The following is a 16,523-nucleotide window of genomic DNA, read 5'->3' as shown; positions in this document are numbered from 1 at the left end:
CTTTTTATCACTGATAAGCATTAAAAAATCGGGTGAGTTTGTTTGCTTAATTATTCATTCGCTGGAATTTTTCAAACGTCATGATGTTCTAGGGACTAGCGAATACTTTTGATTGCAGTTTGGAGACTTGGCATTGATACCATAAATTTGAAGTGTATACATTTTTTGGAAAAGCCTTCCTATTTCTTATACTCTTTCTTTTCCAGTACTTACTTTGGATACTTAGACGATCCGTTCTTCAGGAATTCGTGGTATTCCTGCGGATCACAGCAAGCCATTGTTTTCGGTCCTTGGCTATAGTGGACCATGGGGTGATGACTTCTCCGTCTGCGTCACGAGTGGTGATCTCCTTTCGCAGCGAATCAGTCCATCGCATCGGCGGCCTTCCAACAGGCCTTTTCCATCCATATGGGCGCCATTCTGTCATCAACGTGGCCCATCTTCCGTCTTCCTTCTCGCAACGTGTCCAGCCCATCCTAGCTTCCTCTTTTTCACGAAATTGAGCGGATTCCTGACTAGAGACATCGTACGAATGTCTTCTCGATGGAGATCTCGCTCTCGTTGTTGGGTGAGTGTTATTCCAACAAGCCGTCTTTCTAGGGAGGCATGTGTGATTCGTACTCGTTCGGATAGAGCTTTGGTGAATGTCCAGGCTTCTGAACCGTAGGTGAGCGCTGGAAGGACAATTGAGTCGAACAGATTCGCACGAATCTTCTTGTCGGTGATGGAGTCGGTGGTGTTCTTGATTCCATTGAATGCAGCCCAGGCTGCTCTACGTCTTCGATGGATTTCCGGCATCAAGTTGTTTTGGGCGTTGATTTGACGACCGAGGTAGATGTACTCGTCGACGTCGTCGAGCTGGGTGGTGGGGGAAGGGCTACCGAAGTAGACTTTACTGGGGTCAGCGAATCGGTTTCGCAAGACTTTCGTCTTCCCAGTATTGATCTCGAGACCTACTTCAGAGCATTTTTGTACGAGTTCTTGGAGCATTTTGCTGGCAGTATTCGGATGATTGGCGATGAGCACAATATCGTCAGCAAATCTAAGGTTCGTTAGATTTCTGCCATTCACTCTCATTCCAGGGATCGTATCGTAATCCTCAGCTTCTCCTTTCAATTCAATCCAGGAAAGCTTTCGGAAAACGTGTTCGAGGCAAGCGGAGAAGAGATTCGGAAAGATGGGGTCTCCTTGTCGAACTCCTTTGGTCACAGGTACTGCGACTGGCCTGTGGAATGGGATAAAATTTGTGGTACAATTTTTATAACACTCTTTCAGTAGATCAATATAGGCTCCGTCTGCACCTTGCTCGTCGAGACTTTTCCAGATTGCCTGGTGTTCAACACTGTCAAATGCCTTCTTGAAATCTATGAAGACAAGTGTCAGTGGGATCTGGTATTCCCTGCCGACTTCAAGAAATTAATTGTGAAAGTTGATGTGTGGACTTTATTTGAGATAAACTGAAATAAATACGATGGCTTCACAATACTACTAATAGGGTTGTTTTTGTAATAAGCTATGCTTGAAACTGTTTTTTAAAGTGATTTTCCAACTTTTCTAAAAACTCGTTTTTAGGGATTGTAACCAAATAGAATATTGTAAAATATAATTCTACATTTTTTTATATTGTTTTCAATCTTCAAGCCTTGCCTATAACATTTCTGATGTTAGAAAACACAAGATAACCAAGGAAAACTGATAAATTGCATCTAATAGTTGAACAATGAAGTGAAAAGCACAAAAATTTCGTTTTCCAAGCGGCCCACCTTGCGCCTGATCTTGCTAACTTGAAAACAATACGTGAAGGCAAGTAGGCAGGTAAATAGGCAGGCATTAAACTTGAAAAAAAACGAACTGTTAAAATCGAATAATTATATCACGCTTAAACTTTGATTTTGTAAAATATAGTGAAGTTTGGATATTTCCAGAATTCGAAGATTTTTCTCAAAATTTGTGTAATACTTATAATTTGGTACTTCACTTTTCTGTACGATTACAATTTGTTGACACAGTTTACAAAAAACCAGATCAATTTTTTAATTTTTAGTACTTACAAAATTTTACTGTTTCAATTTGTTAATTTTTAAGGTGCAATGATGATTTTTGCATTCTAAGGTGATCATTAATTGAGTATCAATTTTTTACTTTTGTGAGCTAATAACTCAAGTTTAATGAGCCAAAAAAAACAATCCACGATTTCCAAAAACTGTTTTTTAAGCCAATGATTATAATTTGAAACATTATTAGTGCAGTTGCGCTCTATTGATAACTCCAAAAATTTCAATTCAGAGTTGGCAATGGCTTTTGGAGTAGATTTTATGCTGTTTTAAAAAGTTTTTAAGGGTTGAACTATTTTGTGTTCTACTTTGGAAGACGAGAAAAAAATTGAGTTTAAACCTAATGCCCATTTTGGTTAGGAAAATTTGTAGTTGTTTAACAGTATATGTTTTTTTTTTTTGCAAAATAATCAATTTAAAACTGCACCCATATAGAAGGAACATAATGGCCAAAATTATAATCATAATCATACACTCCAAATACTTTGAGATTTTTTAATATTTTTGCACAAAATTTTGGTCAACTGCAAATTTTTCCAAAAATGTAAATGTAAGAAACATTTGCACTTGTGTATAATAACTATCAGAAAGGGCTAAATTTGGAAAATTGATGTGTTGCTCTCAAGAGACGACCCTACTAGTTATCAATACAATAGTTAATGATAAAAAGTCAGTGAAACGGTAAAATTATTTAAGCTTTTCAGAATTTAGTGTGGAATTTTTTATCGAACAATTTGAGAAAATGTGGCATCAAATTTTTATTTTATACGTAATCGAGTAATAATAATAATAATGATTTATTACGCTCGCTAGGAGACGTGAAAGAATACAGAATACAAAAGTTATCATTGTTCGCTTGAACTAGAATTGGTGCAGTTGGGCAATCGTTTCCATTCCATTAGAATGTTGTCCTTGTCCTTGCGTTGTCCTTGCGTAGACTCCCCCATAGTGGGCGAGCGATTCCCCAGTGAAAATAATCACGGAATGAAAATAACCACGGAGTAGCGAAAAAATCAAAATTACAAAAATTAGAAATGGTTGAAAAACGCCAACTACCAAATTAATTTCTCAAGTTTTTCAAATGAAGTTATTGAAACGGCAATTTTTTTTTAATTTTAGAAAAAAACGTCAATTGGTTATGAGCATTATAAGCAACGATGTCATCACATTTTCAGGGTTTTGTTTCGAAAGACTACAAAAATTTAACTTGGCATCTGATGAGTTCTTTGGAATAGAACAGTGAAAATGTTTCATTTTAATTTTCAAGAAAGCCTGCAGATTTTCCGGAGATAGCAGTAATAACAATAAATTAACTTATTCATAATAACTATTGGAAACTGTAAAATTACAAAAAAAATATTTTTTCAAATTTATTCAATTATTTGAAACCAACTTTCTTTCTGTCATAATGTTTTCCTTTCTGTGAATTCAGCTCTTTTTTTGACTTTGAAATTAACAAGAGTTACCACACATTTTGATAGGAACATTCCTTGAAACTGTCATTTTTTATATGGAAGCACGTAAATTTCTGCAGTTTAGAAAAGTTTGACCAAAACGTTTTTTTTTTTAATTTTAGTACAAAACTTTTGTAAACTGCAAAATTTTCTAAAGCATGTTGCTGCAGGTTAAAACTATTAAAATGTTCAAAGAAAAAACTGTTTGAATCACACATACCAATACTACAAATATGCACATTGATTTATAGCAACCACTAGAAAATGTACAACTTGAAAACAAAATGGAATTTTGCCTGAATATTCAAATTTTCAAAGTAATCAATTAACCAATTTGCTTTGATAGTTTCATTTTAAAAATTGTCGAAACTGTAAAATTATTTCAAATTTCCAGAAAGAACTTTAATTACTTTTTTTGGCAAAAAATTTTAAAAGTAACAAATTTTCTGACATTATTTCTCAACTTTAAATTATTTTCCAAGGAAAAAAAGTTACTGATACAGTAGGTTCACTTTGGAAAAATTACAAAAAGAAAAAAGTAGAGAAAATCTATATTTGTTTAAAGCAAATACTTTTAAAAAATCACAAATTTATCTGAAACAGAATGAATGTTTTACTTTGATTTCAAAAGCAAAAACTTTTTTTATTCCAGTATTACCGGTACAGAGAATGTAGATAGTTAGAGATTGACAGACATCCGGGACCCAATGAGGCGGGGCGCGCGGAAGACACGATTTGTGTCGATTTACGAAATGATGACAACGAGGAAAATTTCGTAAATCGACACAAATCGTCTCTTCCGCGCGCCCCGCCCATTTGGGTCCCGGATGTCTGTCACTCTCTAACTATCTACACTCTCTGTACCGGTAATAACTACCCAAAAAGTTAACGATTGTATCACTTGTACGCCTGTTTATAATACGTATTAGACTAGCGCCAGTTGCAGGGGGTGTAGGGCGAGTCCCCCAGTCGGACGTAGGTTCTCGGCTTCGCCTCGAACCTGTCAGAGGGTTCGTGACAATTGCAGTGAGCCAATGGGAGGAGAGGAGACCCACTCATATTTTGCTTAAAATCGAGCATTTCTATTCGAATCCCGATTACCCAAAAAAAAATTTGTCAGTTGGGGGAATCGAGCCAACGAGCAAAATATTCACAGCCATACGGACTAACCACTCGGCCATGCGGGAGAGACAAGGCAGGGAGATGCAGGGAAGGAAAATTTCTGGACAGGAGTCGTCTTTCGATTCCGCTTTCTTCAATAATTACATTTTGAGAAAAGGCGTTCGAAAACCGTTTATTACTGATATGTCAGCGGGAAAACGAATTTTTGAACATTTTATTACAGGATTGTACTCATTATTGATTTCCCAAAAAAGAGACGTACAGTTGAGGGCTATATCTTGTACACAGACAGATGTATAGAAAAAAAACAAGTTTTGGCCTGAAAATTAATAAAAATAATATCTCTTGGCAGAGCATTGCTAATGCGACGAAACTTTAGCTTCCATTAGATAAAATCAAAAACTATGAATCAAAAATACATTCCGCAAAACTTTAGTGGAAAAAATGCTCAGGAGGCCCAGGAAACCACTCCCCGCAGTACTAAATTTTTGAATTATTTTTTTCTTGAAAAATTTTCCCACTGAACTTTTTACAAATGTTATATGTCTCGATGCGTCTTGCTGAGACCTACACGTCACTTTTTAGAAAATTAAAAAAACTTGAAAGTTGACCGAGTTATGGTGAAAAAAGTAGACTCGCGAAAATGGAAAAGTGTGCAAAATTTGGCACTTTTTCGTCTTGATCAGCCGACGCAATGATTTTTTCTTGGTTCTGAGTTGAAAATCGTATTCAGCGTACTTTTTTACGTGGGGTAGTCAAAGAATTATGAAAAAAGATGAAGTTAAACTTGAGATAAAGAGGAAAAACGACTTATTAGGAAAAAATTTTTTTTTTTGGCAAAATGTCGTTTTTTGGACTTTTGTTTTATCACAACTTTTTTCCTTTTGAACTTAGGAATTTATACTTTTCTTCAAAAAATCAGCCTCTCTGAGTAGTATCTTGCACAGAAATTTGGAACAAAACCGAGCAAAACCCGAATTTTAATTCAATTAAAACCTGCTTTTTTGGGGGTAAAAAGAGCTATAAAAATATTTTTCAAACTGGGGAAAGCCGTCCTGGGCTCAATTTTGCTCCGAACTTAGTGCCGTTTTCTGCTCCACCGTGGGGCAAAATATTTCTAGTAGGATTTCAAATATTAGAGCATGAAGTCACGCGGCTCTGGAGTTATTAATGAAAACGTAGTGTGACATTTTTTCGCAAGCCAAAAAAAACGCGAAAAAACGCGAAAAAGGGGCGGAGTCTGTACACTCGGCATTTATTAGAGGCTGCTTGGCAGAACATGTAAAATGTTTTCTAAAAAAGTAGTTCAATATTCCCATAAACTCTCATAATCGAATACTTATTTTGAAGGGATATGCTATGTGGCTGGCAACACATCGCCACCCCTCCCACAAAGATACAGATATTTACAACCCAATGACCCATAAATGTATTCAAATATTAGCTCAATTATGAAGGTATCTACAAGTACGATACGTACTGATGTACTGTTATGACTATCCTATCCTGTGGGAACTTTTTTTGAATAAATCTTTACAACACCCTACAACGAATTAAAACATGAATTAAAAAACTTTGTAAGTGGAATAAAATCAATTTGAAAACCACTTTGCCAAAACTTATTTCATTTATTTCATGTACAAGTGACTCTCGAAATCTTATGTTCATTAAAGTATCACCGAAAATACACATCTTAATAAAACGTTAGTGAAACTGTCAATTTCTTAATCGGAAAATCAGAAAAATCTGTAAAAGTTTATGTCGTGCATTTTGAGCAAACATTTGGCATTAGGCATTAAAATCAATCAATCTTATGAATGTAATAGAATTGGTCCATTTTGTCCTGAAACTTGTCAAAGTTAGTTCAAATTTTTTGCGTATTCGATGTTTTGACAGTTATTGAGAAATTTCGCATTTGCCATGGCAGTAATAAACCTACTTCACAGACAATAATAACAACTACCAGAAACAGTATTTTTTTCTGCGAAATAAATTCTTAAACAATTTTTTTGAAGAATTTTTATTTTTATTAATATCATTTCATTTTTGGACCTCATTCACTCTTTTCTAATAAAAAAATAGTGACGTTTATTTCTCCGAATTTATAAAAAAAGTTATTGAAATGGTAGAAATGTTTAAGGCTTTTGCAGAATAACAATTCAAAAAATGAAAATAAATAATGTTCAGTGAGTAAATGGAACCATGTTTCATCATATATTTTTAAAATTGAATATTAATGGGATTGCAAATCCGTTTGAATTACTTGTTATCGAAATGTTGTCGAAATTTTAATTGTTTTCAAATTTTAAAACTCGTAACCCACTGAACAAGACTAAACCTGCAACCTTTTAAGAAGAATTAGAAACGGTGAAAAAAAAAATGTATATATATCTTTCTCCAACCCAATCAGAGTCTTCCACAGCTAATATCAATCTTATGAATGTAATAGAATTGGTCCATTTTGTCCTGAAACTTGTAAAAAAGTTAGTTGATCCCGGAACAAGTGCAATTTAGATTAAAAACAATGAATTATAAGTCAACTAATACCTACTCACCGACACTGTTTAACCATCCCGTTGAAACAGCAAATTTTTGTTTGAAAATTTTCAAACATTCACCGTACTCGATGTTTTGGCAGTTGTTGAGAAACAAAAAAAATAAGCTCGAGCTCGTATCGCAATTTTTTTCATTTTTAAGAAAAGTAGTTAAAATAGTAAAAATATGTGCAAAATCAATAATCTCAAAAATTCTGGGATGTTTTTTTTTCGTTAAACATGTAATTTCAAATGGTGTATTGTGCAAGACTATTACAGTAAACATTTTATTTACTACTTTCAAATTATTCAGAAGCACAGATTTTAAAAATGTTTATGGAAAATGTATATCGGTGAACTTGCAACTAGAAGGGGTTTAGCTTATTTTGAAAAGGGATTTTTCTGGTAATATTGCATAAACTAAACAAATATTTTGCAATTAAAATCAATACATAATCAAACACGATTTTTTAGATAAGATGCCTTAAAGCGATATTCTGAAACAGTATCCTATATTTCAATTCTGAAAATAATAACGCAAATTAAAATTTCTAAATTGAAATATTTTCCTTTACTGTTAACGTATTAAGTAGACTAACTTTTCTCCACACTATGCAATGTTTTTCTTTACAAAAATTTACTGTTTCACCATGCTAATATGACAAATTTTTTGCAAAATGCTGAGTTAAATGATCACTAATTTTCCTTTTCTTTTAAAAAAAGTTATCATTAATAACATTGTTTGTGAGTTGAATTTTTTTTCAAGCATAAAAATAAAAGTGCAAAGAACAAAAAAGATTATACATAATTCTTAAAACAACTTTTCGAAAAAGTGCATATTTTAAGTTCAAAATTCAAATCTTCAATCGAAAAGTGTTCAAAGTGATGTAAGGATCATTGCAAAGCCATTTCCATTAGTTGTTATTAAAAGCTATCGAAAATGTAAAAATTTTGAAAAAAAAAAAAGAAAACAACTGAAGGCTGCAAACTTATAGGAAGAACTAGAAATTGTGAAGTTTTTGCACTTCTTTTGTTCTGAAAATATATGAGAATACGAATTTTGAATCTAAAATATAAATAAAATCAGCAAATTAAATTTTTCAGAATTTCTGGAGCACATTCCTATAATTTAATTTTTGTTAAAGGGGTTTATGAATTTTTTAAGAAGATTTAGAAACTGTAAATTTTTTACACTTCTTTTGTTCTGAAAATAAATGAGAATACGAATTTTGAATCTAAAGTATAAATAAAATCAGTAACCTAAGTTTTTCTGAATTACTGGAGCACATTCCTATAATTTAATTTTTGTTAAAGGGGTTTATGAATTTTTTGCCACTTGGAGTTAACGTTTTTCAAAGTTTTTAAAAATAAAATTTCAACGATATTTTTAATTGAAAAAAGATGATTTGCAGTTGTTCAAAACAAACTTTCTGATTATAGAACATAGGCTGTCTGTCATGTCTCAATGCCTACAATTTTTGCCTATAGGTGTGATCCCGTTGTTTGCAAAGTATCGACTTTGTCATGTAATTTTTTTGTAGGAAACAAATGGTACAACGTCAGAGGAATCCCATCAATTTATTTTGTTGCAATAAAAACAAAATTCTCAAACCGACATTTTTTTTCTGATCTGAACAAACCGAATTTATCTACTCACCTAATATGACCAATGTGAAACAGTAACTTTTACACATATTTTTCGTCAATTTGAAACAAAATTTTGTTTCCAGTTTGAGAAAAGGTAGAATTTGAAAGGGGGGAATTTTGTTTTGTTAGAATGAAATTATGGTTTGTCAAATATGTTTTGAAGTGTGCATATAAAGTAAGTGACTTTTTAAAAAATATTATGTATTTAAGTATAATTTTTCATAACTTTTGAAAATTCTAGAAGTTAACAAATTTCTACTGTTTCAACTAGTATATCTCAAAATTTTGTGTAAATGTACTGCAGTTTTCATATTATTGAACGAAATTTTACAAACTATCTTCGTGCAGTGGTCAACAAGAAATCAATTGTTTTCAAGGAAGTTTCCTTTGGTTTGGAGGTCCGTAGAATGGCTTTTTGTAAATTCTCAAAAATTGTAAAGATGCACAGCAATATGCAAACATTCTGGAAATTTTTGAAAATTCCTATTTTCAATTTGCAAAAAAAAGTTTTCACGCTATCGGGTAGTTAATATAAATGAATTTTTATCTGTACATTAGTGATAAAATTTCCAATTAATTTTTTAACTTGTTCTTGTGAGAATTCAGAAAAAAATTGTTTTCAAAAATGTGAATAAATAAAATAGAAAAACCGAAAATTAATTACTATTTTTGAAAAAACTTATTTCAAAAGTTGTGAGCTTGGCATCTCATATACCTATTTGATTGCCTACAAAACATGTAATACTTTTCCGGGAAAAAAAATACTTCGAAGACTTCAAAACCAACATTTTTTCTGTACAATATTAAAAATTATTGAAATTTCTTTTTTTTAAACAGTTTCAGGTTCAAAATATCAATGATCAGTAAAACTTGACAATGTTCTGAAGAAACGTTATTGAAACCGTATATACATTTTCAGCATTTTAGTGAAACTTGCATTCAGGGTAGGCAGGCGTTTTGGTGCGAATATAGAACCTGTAAGTGTCTGTTACTTTTTTTTTAAATTAGCGTTTCAAAATTATTTCATTATCATTTTCGTGATTTTTTTTACTTATTCAGAAATTTGGTAAAATTAAATTTGGATCTTTTTGAAATTCATAAAGGAAATTCTGAAACTGATTTTTTTTTGAAATTTCTTCAGGCCGTTTCGGATTTGTTTATTTTAAATGTTTTTTTTTCAAAATTCAAAACTTCTGCTAGTTATCATTAAAAAGCGCTGATTTTGAAGAAAAATTAACTAACATTGATAGAAGAAACCAAATTTCACATTTTTAACCGAATTGTAATAATTAACTGAAATATTGCATGTTTTTTCTTTTTATTATGTATTCAATACTCTAATTTTTCACGACATGAACAACAGCAAACTTACAAAATCACGTATCTGATATCTGAAACACATATCTGAAACAGTGAAACTTTAATTTTAATTCTCAAATTTTTTGAATCAAGGAAATAATTCTTACACAACCAAACTTCAAAATGACAATAGTTCCATCCAAAAAAACTTGTTTTATCTGATTTTTCTGGAATACTCAATTACCAGGGAACCCAGGAATATTTTGAGCAAAATTTTTTAGTTTGGGAAGTTTCAAAAGTTTTTTAATATGGTCCAGGGCTGGCAAAACGCTTAAATCCGGGTGAATGAACATTTGGTGTTTACGTGGGAAACAAATTGCACGTTCATTTTTTGTGAGCTTTTAAGAACCTTTATTGAAACAGTAAATATGTTTCTGTCTAAATTTTTGTCTGAAACGTTCGGCAACTGCTTTTGTCGGCAAATTTGGAAAATTGGCAAATTGTTGATTAAATTGCATTAATTTACCAAAAGTTTTTAGAGGGATTTTTTATAAGGCGGGAACACTTATAACTGTGCCTCTTTAAAATTTTTCCCGTTTTTTCTAGATATTTTCAGAGAATTTACATACTTTTCAAAATAGATGGTGGAACATTCACAGGATACGTACCACCATTTTGCCGATTAAAATTGAAACTCTGAAATTTTCAAAAAAAAAGCAAAACCACAATTTCAATTCGTCAATACATTTATGAACAAACGGAATTGCAAATTTATTTTTGTGAGTTTTTAAGAAACGTTGTTAAAACTGTAGTAATATTTTTCAATTGTTTCACTAAATTTAACGGTGAGCGTAAATCTTGCAAACTCTGCTAAACATAAACGAAATGGCAAAGTTTTATTCAGAAATTTCAAGAAACTTGAAACTATGAAATTACCATAATGTGTTTCCGATTGAAAAGGAAGGAATTGCGAACTATTTACAATTAGTTGTTAAAAAACTTAATTGAAACTGCAAAAAAAATTTTAAATCAAAAAAAAAATATTTTGTTGAATATTAAATTGATCGAATGCAGTATTAAATTTCACTCTTTGTCACTGTTTCCGTTGAAACGGACAGAGTAAAGTTTTGAACAATTTTATAGTAAAAAAAAATTAATTAACCTTGACATACTAAAAAAACTGTGCAAAACAAAATTTTGGGTTTCTCAAAAAATTCAAAGCATTCTTGAAACAGCAAAAACTGTATAAATTAATTTAGTATAAACAATACACGCTATATCAACTTTATGAAAATGTATACGTTTTCTCATTTTTTACAGCGTGTCGTTGCAAAGTTGGCTGGAAAAACTGACTTTCATGGTTTCACCTAGTTTTTTTTAAATCAAGAACTCAAGTGTCGACAATAAAAATAACTAGCTATGTTTTTGAAAAAGCACAATAGCCATTTCTATTTAGATGAAAAATTTGTAACAATGACAAAAATTATTTGAAAAAAATGTGAATTTTTTACTATAATATGTCAAAAATTAAAATTAGAAAAATAAATTAAAAAACCGGGCGAAATGTATTAATTTTTTTGAATTAATTTTTTTGTTGTTTTATTTGCATTTAAAAATGGGATTCAAACTTACTCAATTTTCTTTAAAAATTTCCTACTGTTTCAATTGTCTGTTAAATACATACTTTTCCAATTGAACGATATTATGAAAACTATTTTACAAATTTAAACATTTTTACTTTACCGAATATTGGATTCACTATTCTTATTCGAAAAACAATACTTAAAAAAAACTACATGAAATAGTGAAATTTTTTTAAACATACAATTTTTGTGGATAGAATACATTAACAAATCAAACGTGTGAAATTTACAAGGAACAACTAAAATTCTCAGGAAACTTTTATGACGGCTTAAAATTAAAAAACAATTGTAGTTATCCGTGTCACATTAGCCAAAATTTCATTTAATTCTCACAAATTTCTCAAAAAATTGAAGAATGTTTGAAACTCATATGTGTTTCTAAAAGATTGGCCGATCGCCGACAAAAAGAGTGAGAATTTGTTTTTGACAAGTTTTTTGTTTCAAAATTTACAATATGTTGCCAAAATCAATCAATTTTCAAATCTTTATTCCTCGGCATTTCATAAATCAGTTAACCTAAACCCATGTCTCTTTTCCAAACCTCTTTTGAAATAAATACATATCTTTCTCCAGCCCAATCAGAAACCTGTTTTCCACAGCTAATATCAATCTTATGAATGTAATAGAATTGGTCCATTTTGTCCTGTAACTTGTTAGGTGATCCCGGAAAATGTCGGGCGCAAAACTGACCCATTTTATATGAAACTCCCAGTTGTGTACAAAACGATACGCTGGACTGTAACCCTTCGCAATGGTCTTTATTTTGAAGTACGTGCTTTCTGTTGCTGGCAGAGGAATATCAGTATAATCTACCTCGTATTGCTGAAATATAGTTTGATTGAAGCGTAAGTTCTATTCTAAGACAGTCACTTACTTCAAGATCAAGCTTAAAGTGCCGTCCTAGGTTGAAGAGAATAAGCTCACCAGCCACTGAAAAAAGTTCAAATCATCTTGAAACAAAGTTTTAACCTCTCAACCCACATGTATAATCCGGAGGTGGCTTGGGTACCGCGCAAATTTGAGCTTCCATTTTCTCATCCTTCTGAAACTGTTTCACAAACTCTACAGTTGACCACCACGAGACGGGCGGTTGCTGGTCCCGCATAGTTGACAAGAACTTCTCAGTTGCCACATCTCGAATTGAGATCAGAGATTCGTCCATATACTTGATGAAGGGATTGCACATAAACTCGAAATACGTTATGTACCACTTTTTGTCAGAATTCTAAAATTTAAATCTGGTTTGTGAAAATCGGTAAAAACGTGTATAAAAGTTACCAGATTAGCCGTAATCTTAAAGTTCCATTCCCAAACTTTTGCGGTTGTATTAATTCCCATTTCAAGCTTCATGGTGACTCGTGCAGACAGCTTTTGCTCATCCTGACTCAACATTTGCACGGTCATGTACTCGTCGTTTCCAACTTCCGGATGCCACATCATTGCAAATCTTTTGTACCTGTCGCGAATAGCATGGAGCAGGATCTCCATTATTCACGACTTAATAATTATTCGTCGTTCCCGGTCGATGCACCATGTTTTGCAGTGCGTTCAGTGGTATTTTCTATAAGTTAAACTAACAGAACAACGGTGACTCTATAAGTATTTATTGACAAAGATCTAGTAGACTACACAAAAGAACGGAGAACAAAAAGTAAGGAAAAGTTAAGACTGATTCGATGAGCATCTCCTGTTGGGCGGTGTTGTACACCTGTCTTGTGGTCGTCGGTGTAGACGTGGAAAGGTCACCACGTGGACGAATAAAGTTGTTCTGAAACACACATTTTTAATGGAGCTTAAATAGGCCTTCTTTAGGCCCCTCCTTTTTCTCGTCCACTCACGGAGAAAAGGCAAAAATTTGGACACAAACCAATATCAGGCCGCCGACATCTCACGGGTTCCGCGCGCCGCTATGTTTAACTCGCAGCGGGCGCCACGCCCACAGCGAGTTAAACGCAGCGGCGCGCGGAACCCGTGAGATGTCAGCGGCCTGATATTGGTTGGGGTACAGAGTTTTTTTTTGAGTGGACGAGAAAAAGGTGGGGCCTAAATATTAGGATTTCTGCAGTACACGCCACGCAGCTTTTTTTGAGTGTAAATAGGCCTTCCACGAAGGCAGTACTGTCGCCCGCCGATGCGCGGACCTGCGCAGCGTCGGCCGCAGTACACATAATGTGATAGGGAGGGCGTGGTTGCACCACATAGTGCAAAAGGTGGTTCTTTCGCCGCGGCCGACACTTTTCGGGTTCTGCGCCGCACTATATAGGAGGCGCGGCGCGAGGCAGGCTACATGGAGTCCCGTGGATTTCCGCATTCTAAGGTAACACCGAAACATTTGTAAAAGTTTCAGCAGCAGATCTTCAAAATATGCGATCGAGTTTATGCCAAAATGCAGGTAAAAAAATGCGGTAGGCAGGCATGGAATAGGCGTCGCCCACGTCCAAATATGGAAACACTGCAGTACGGCAAATTTTTTGAAAAACTGTTAATTTAACTAATAACGGGAAGAAAAATCAGAAATATGATAAAATATTCTTTTAAAAAATTCAGAAAGTTGGACAATCCTATAACCGTCAATTTTAGAGATCGGCCCGGATTTTGTCGGTCGCACATTTTCCACTCACCTCTAGTATATTCTACTGGAGCCTCTTCATTTTGGTGACAAATTTCCACTTTAAGATCCTTGGGATCCAGTGCCCAGAGCCAATTTGTTGAAAGCTTATTCAACGGAACACCAATGTACTTGAAATAGCTCGGAGTGAATAGATAGAACAATCCCTTGGCACTGGAAGCAGCTTTTAGAGGTTCCGTTGCTGGATCAAGCATCGCGTATCCAACAACTCCATGATCTGCACAACTTCCGCCTTGATGGAGTTCCGTGATCAAGAAGTTGGGTCTTAGGTGCTTTGGGAACTGAAAATTTTCAGGCCCAATAAGTTTGGCGCAGTAGTACCTACCGTAATTTTCATAGTTACGTCAAACAAAACTGTGGACTTTTCGTCTTTTTTAGTGGTTTGCTCGAATTTGAAGACGACTTGAAGAGTGTCTTTCGGGGTGTCTTTCACTTTATATTGCACCGAATCATGCACAGAATCATCGATTTTCTTCATCTTCAAACTCTCATGAGCTACATAAAGACTGTACTTGACTGTAATTTGTCAAAAATTGGAAGTTTCTTAAATCAAATTTGAAACTTACAGGAATTCAATTTCTCATTTGATCCACAAATTTCTGCAACCAAATCATCACTTAACATCGAGTCGATCGAATCCTTTGCATCACTGTAGAACTCATTTTCAGAAGACGATGAATGCACAAATGAAGTGACCATATTCTGAGCAAAATACCATTTTGTGTCATTCACCTGCTTGTCGGTTTGCTCGTTCCAATGTTGCAGTTTTTCGGCGAACACTGAAAATTTATTACTGTTTCGATGAGTTTATTTGTTTCAACTGGGAGATAAAAGTCAACGTTGGATATTTCTTACGTTTCAAATAACAGAGACTGTGAGACATCGAAATTGAGTAGTTCCAAATTACTGTTTGAAAAAAAAACTAACCTTCTTCTTCGGTTTTCTCCCATTTTTCGAATCTCTTTCCAATTTTCTTCAGATGTCTGTGGATCTTTCCAGCTTCAGCAACACAAATGAATGAGCTTATCGTGAGAAACAAGAGCAGGTTTCGAAAAAGCATTTTGAAAACCTCGTATTGATTTTTTGGTTTTTTGAATTATTTTTTTAGTTACACGTTTTATCAATTATCTATCAATTATTTAAAGTTCACGTTCATTTTTAAAATTTGAATAATTGAATATTTCCTATGTACAAAAAATATTAAATTTCAAATTTAAGCCAATTTTCTGCCGCTGTGATCTTTTCAAGCTCTTGGTTTGAAATGGAGTAATAATTGAAATTAAAAATCTTTAGCTATATTGTTTCATGTTCTCTATGTTTTTGTTTGGTTTTTAAAGCCTATCACTGAAAATTTTGCTGAACACCTTTCAAATTCGCACCCAATTTTTGCTTTTGTGTGACAATTTGAAATTCTTGGTTTCGTAAGATATTTAGCATTCAAGTAGTGTCTGAACAAAGTGTAGAAAGATGACGTCACCACAGTATTAAAATACATGTTTTTATATACATTAATGTAAATTAATAATTAATAATTAATGTAAAGATGTAAACTTTTTTTCAATTGACTGGGTTGTACAAAATTGAATTGACTGGGAACCCCTTTTATCTGCCAAAAATTAATCAATTTATTAGTGCTGTAGATTGACAAATGCAATTTTTTTCGACTATTACAGTAAACTTTTTATTTACTGTTTCATCGACTAGATGAAACATGAAAGCTATATTGTGCGTTACTACTATTCTGGCCAACTTTGACTATAATTGCACTTGAAGCTTTTCTAATCGCAGGCCTCGATCGATGTCGGCTAAAAAATGTCTTATTTTATAGATTCAAATATATTCAAAGCACTTTTTGTTAGATCAAAAGAAAAGTTTTAGAAACTGTAATAAAATTTCAGATTTAAAATGTTTATGGAAAACTTCTATCGTTGAACTTACAACTAGAAGGGAACATAAACTAAAATGTTTGCTGGCATGAGAAGTACTGTTAGAGGATAATCTCAAATTAATCGACAACATGAAACATCAAATTTTTCATTTACTCGAAATTAAGTAAAGTTATTAAAAATGACAAATAACAACTACTAGAAACAGTGAATTTTTTTTTGAGAAATAAATTTTTAAACTGCATAAGATTAAAC

The 16,523-nt window shown here is 33.1% G+C and overlaps 2 protein-coding genes and 51 non-coding genes across 53 annotated transcripts; 16 read left to right on the top strand and 37 right to left on the bottom strand.

The window, feature by feature from the left end:
* Positions 1–1,452: 1,452 nt before the first annotated feature.
* On the bottom strand, positions 1,453–1,473 carry 21ur-4424. The gene has a single exon (NR_067450.1).
* 21ur-4122 lies at positions 1,463–1,483 on the bottom strand. The gene has a single exon (NR_067449.1).
* Positions 1,484–2,105: 622 nt separating this feature from the next.
* 21ur-12046 lies at positions 2,106–2,126 on the top strand. Its single transcript, NR_067448.1, has one exon.
* 21ur-3090 lies at positions 2,108–2,128 on the top strand. The gene has a single exon (NR_067447.1).
* A 235-nt stretch (positions 2,129–2,363) lies between these two features.
* 21ur-9407 lies at positions 2,364–2,384 on the top strand. Its single transcript, NR_067446.1, has one exon.
* A 287-nt stretch (positions 2,385–2,671) lies between these two features.
* 21ur-3142 lies at positions 2,672–2,692 on the bottom strand. The gene has a single exon (NR_067445.1).
* Positions 2,693–3,086: 394 nt separating this feature from the next.
* On the bottom strand, positions 3,087–3,107 carry 21ur-2915. The gene has a single exon (NR_067444.1).
* A 219-nt stretch (positions 3,108–3,326) lies between these two features.
* 21ur-4319 lies at positions 3,327–3,347 on the bottom strand. The gene has a single exon (NR_067443.1).
* On the bottom strand, positions 3,330–3,350 carry 21ur-1424. The gene has a single exon (NR_067442.1).
* A 135-nt stretch (positions 3,351–3,485) lies between these two features.
* Positions 3,486–3,506, bottom strand: 21ur-7404. Its single transcript, NR_067441.1, has one exon.
* A 204-nt stretch (positions 3,507–3,710) lies between these two features.
* On the bottom strand, positions 3,711–3,731 carry 21ur-90. Its single transcript, NR_067440.1, has one exon.
* Positions 3,732–3,812: 81 nt separating this feature from the next.
* On the bottom strand, positions 3,813–3,833 carry 21ur-9582. Its single transcript, NR_067439.1, has one exon.
* A 2,444-nt stretch (positions 3,834–6,277) lies between these two features.
* On the bottom strand, positions 6,278–6,298 carry 21ur-507. Its single transcript, NR_067438.1, has one exon.
* A 237-nt stretch (positions 6,299–6,535) lies between these two features.
* Positions 6,536–6,556, bottom strand: 21ur-7904. The gene has a single exon (NR_067437.1).
* Positions 6,557–6,580: 24 nt separating this feature from the next.
* 21ur-14658 lies at positions 6,581–6,601 on the bottom strand. The gene has a single exon (NR_067436.1).
* An 86-nt stretch (positions 6,602–6,687) lies between these two features.
* 21ur-11295 lies at positions 6,688–6,708 on the bottom strand. The gene has a single exon (NR_067435.1).
* 21ur-13446 lies at positions 6,691–6,711 on the bottom strand. The gene has a single exon (NR_067434.1).
* A 220-nt stretch (positions 6,712–6,931) lies between these two features.
* On the bottom strand, positions 6,932–6,952 carry 21ur-5866. The gene has a single exon (NR_067433.1).
* A 197-nt stretch (positions 6,953–7,149) lies between these two features.
* 21ur-14264 lies at positions 7,150–7,170 on the bottom strand. The gene has a single exon (NR_067432.1).
* A 433-nt stretch (positions 7,171–7,603) lies between these two features.
* 21ur-9581 lies at positions 7,604–7,624 on the bottom strand. The gene has a single exon (NR_067431.1).
* Positions 7,625–7,851: 227 nt separating this feature from the next.
* 21ur-1965 lies at positions 7,852–7,872 on the top strand. The gene has a single exon (NR_067430.1).
* Positions 7,873–7,932: 60 nt separating this feature from the next.
* Positions 7,933–7,953, bottom strand: 21ur-5078. Its single transcript, NR_067429.1, has one exon.
* An 88-nt stretch (positions 7,954–8,041) lies between these two features.
* Positions 8,042–8,062, bottom strand: 21ur-2720. The gene has a single exon (NR_067428.1).
* Positions 8,063–8,711: 649 nt separating this feature from the next.
* On the bottom strand, positions 8,712–8,732 carry 21ur-12978. The gene has a single exon (NR_067427.1).
* Positions 8,733–8,778: 46 nt separating this feature from the next.
* Positions 8,779–8,799, bottom strand: 21ur-1262. Its single transcript, NR_067426.1, has one exon.
* Positions 8,800–8,813: 14 nt separating this feature from the next.
* 21ur-3121 lies at positions 8,814–8,834 on the bottom strand. Its single transcript, NR_067425.1, has one exon.
* A 281-nt stretch (positions 8,835–9,115) lies between these two features.
* On the top strand, positions 9,116–9,136 carry 21ur-9376. The gene has a single exon (NR_067424.1).
* A 233-nt stretch (positions 9,137–9,369) lies between these two features.
* On the top strand, positions 9,370–9,390 carry 21ur-8375. The gene has a single exon (NR_067423.1).
* A 256-nt stretch (positions 9,391–9,646) lies between these two features.
* On the bottom strand, positions 9,647–9,667 carry 21ur-6383. Its single transcript, NR_067422.1, has one exon.
* 21ur-14248 lies at positions 9,648–9,668 on the bottom strand. Its single transcript, NR_067421.1, has one exon.
* Positions 9,669–9,692: 24 nt separating this feature from the next.
* Positions 9,693–9,713, top strand: 21ur-3963. Its single transcript, NR_067420.1, has one exon.
* Positions 9,714–9,862: 149 nt separating this feature from the next.
* Positions 9,863–9,883, bottom strand: 21ur-11325. The gene has a single exon (NR_067419.1).
* Positions 9,867–9,887, top strand: 21ur-6324. Its single transcript, NR_067418.1, has one exon.
* A 19-nt stretch (positions 9,888–9,906) lies between these two features.
* Positions 9,907–9,927, top strand: 21ur-11161. The gene has a single exon (NR_067417.1).
* Positions 9,928–10,157: 230 nt separating this feature from the next.
* Positions 10,158–10,178, bottom strand: 21ur-12709. The gene has a single exon (NR_067416.1).
* Positions 10,179–10,465: 287 nt separating this feature from the next.
* 21ur-11882 lies at positions 10,466–10,486 on the bottom strand. The gene has a single exon (NR_067415.1).
* A 367-nt stretch (positions 10,487–10,853) lies between these two features.
* 21ur-3906 lies at positions 10,854–10,874 on the bottom strand. Its single transcript, NR_067414.1, has one exon.
* Positions 10,875–11,056: 182 nt separating this feature from the next.
* 21ur-8440 lies at positions 11,057–11,077 on the bottom strand. Its single transcript, NR_067413.1, has one exon.
* Positions 11,078–11,278: 201 nt separating this feature from the next.
* Positions 11,279–11,299, bottom strand: 21ur-12715. Its single transcript, NR_067412.1, has one exon.
* A 515-nt stretch (positions 11,300–11,814) lies between these two features.
* On the top strand, positions 11,815–11,835 carry 21ur-5161. Its single transcript, NR_067411.1, has one exon.
* An 11-nt stretch (positions 11,836–11,846) lies between these two features.
* 21ur-9534 lies at positions 11,847–11,867 on the bottom strand. Its single transcript, NR_067410.1, has one exon.
* Positions 11,849–11,869, bottom strand: 21ur-1558. Its single transcript, NR_067409.1, has one exon.
* A 395-nt stretch (positions 11,870–12,264) lies between these two features.
* Positions 12,265–13,241, bottom strand: Y51H4A.23 (Bet_v_1 domain-containing protein; the record flags this gene model as incomplete). Its single annotated transcript, NM_001392451.1, has 4 exons — positions 12,265–12,396; positions 12,444–12,566; positions 12,763–12,978; positions 13,032–13,241. 4 exons carry the CDS (start codon positions 13,239–13,241, stop codon positions 12,265–12,267), a joined length of 681 nt encoding a protein of 226 aa, NP_001379270.1.
* Positions 12,386–12,406, top strand: 21ur-9897. The gene has a single exon (NR_067408.1).
* 21ur-2234 lies at positions 12,849–12,869 on the top strand. Its single transcript, NR_067407.1, has one exon.
* Positions 13,242–13,349: 108 nt separating the features above from the next.
* Y51H4A.22 (uncharacterized protein) lies at positions 13,350–15,445 on the bottom strand. Its single transcript, NM_070578.4, has 5 exons — positions 15,310–15,445; positions 14,949–15,161; positions 14,708–14,898; positions 14,375–14,663; positions 13,350–13,521 (listed from the first exon to the last, which is right to left on the bottom strand). Exons 1-5 carry the CDS (start codon positions 15,440–15,442, stop codon positions 13,496–13,498), a joined length of 852 nt encoding a protein of 283 aa, NP_502979.2. The 5' UTR covers positions 15,443–15,445; the 3' UTR covers positions 13,350–13,495.
* 21ur-14778 lies at positions 15,224–15,244 on the top strand. Its single transcript, NR_067406.1, has one exon.
* 21ur-6814 lies at positions 15,240–15,260 on the top strand. The gene has a single exon (NR_067405.1).
* Positions 15,446–15,728: 283 nt separating the features above from the next.
* On the top strand, positions 15,729–15,749 carry 21ur-1114. Its single transcript, NR_067404.1, has one exon.
* Positions 15,750–16,029: 280 nt separating this feature from the next.
* Positions 16,030–16,050, bottom strand: 21ur-1653. The gene has a single exon (NR_067403.1).
* A 67-nt stretch (positions 16,051–16,117) lies between these two features.
* On the top strand, positions 16,118–16,138 carry 21ur-3498. The gene has a single exon (NR_067402.1).
* Positions 16,139–16,342: 204 nt separating this feature from the next.
* 21ur-6097 lies at positions 16,343–16,363 on the bottom strand. The gene has a single exon (NR_067401.1).
* A 46-nt stretch (positions 16,364–16,409) lies between these two features.
* Positions 16,410–16,430, bottom strand: 21ur-10234. The gene has a single exon (NR_067400.1).
* Between the last annotated feature and the right edge of the window lie 93 nt (positions 16,431–16,523).

This window comes from Caenorhabditis elegans, chromosome IV (genome assembly GCF_000002985.6).
Source record: "Caenorhabditis elegans chromosome IV".
Taxonomy (NCBI): domain Eukaryota; kingdom Metazoa; phylum Nematoda; class Chromadorea; order Rhabditida; family Rhabditidae; genus Caenorhabditis; species Caenorhabditis elegans.
This window is presented reverse-complemented; position numbering and strand designations above follow the sequence as displayed.

Excerpts from the sequence above, each read along its gene's own strand:
- Y51H4A.22 (NM_070578.4), bottom strand. The coding sequence starts at position 15,442 with ATGCTTTTTCGAAACCTGCTCTTGTTTCTCACGATAAGCTCATTCATT. Across the intron at positions 14,664-14,707 it reads ACGTAACTATGAAAATTACG|TTCCCAAAGCACCTAAGACC; the intron begins GTAGGTACTACT and ends GAAAATTTTCAG. Across the intron at positions 13,522-14,374 it reads TCCAGTAGAATATACTAGAG|AACAACTTTATTCGTCCACG; the intron begins GTGAGTGGAAAA and ends TGTGTGTTTCAG.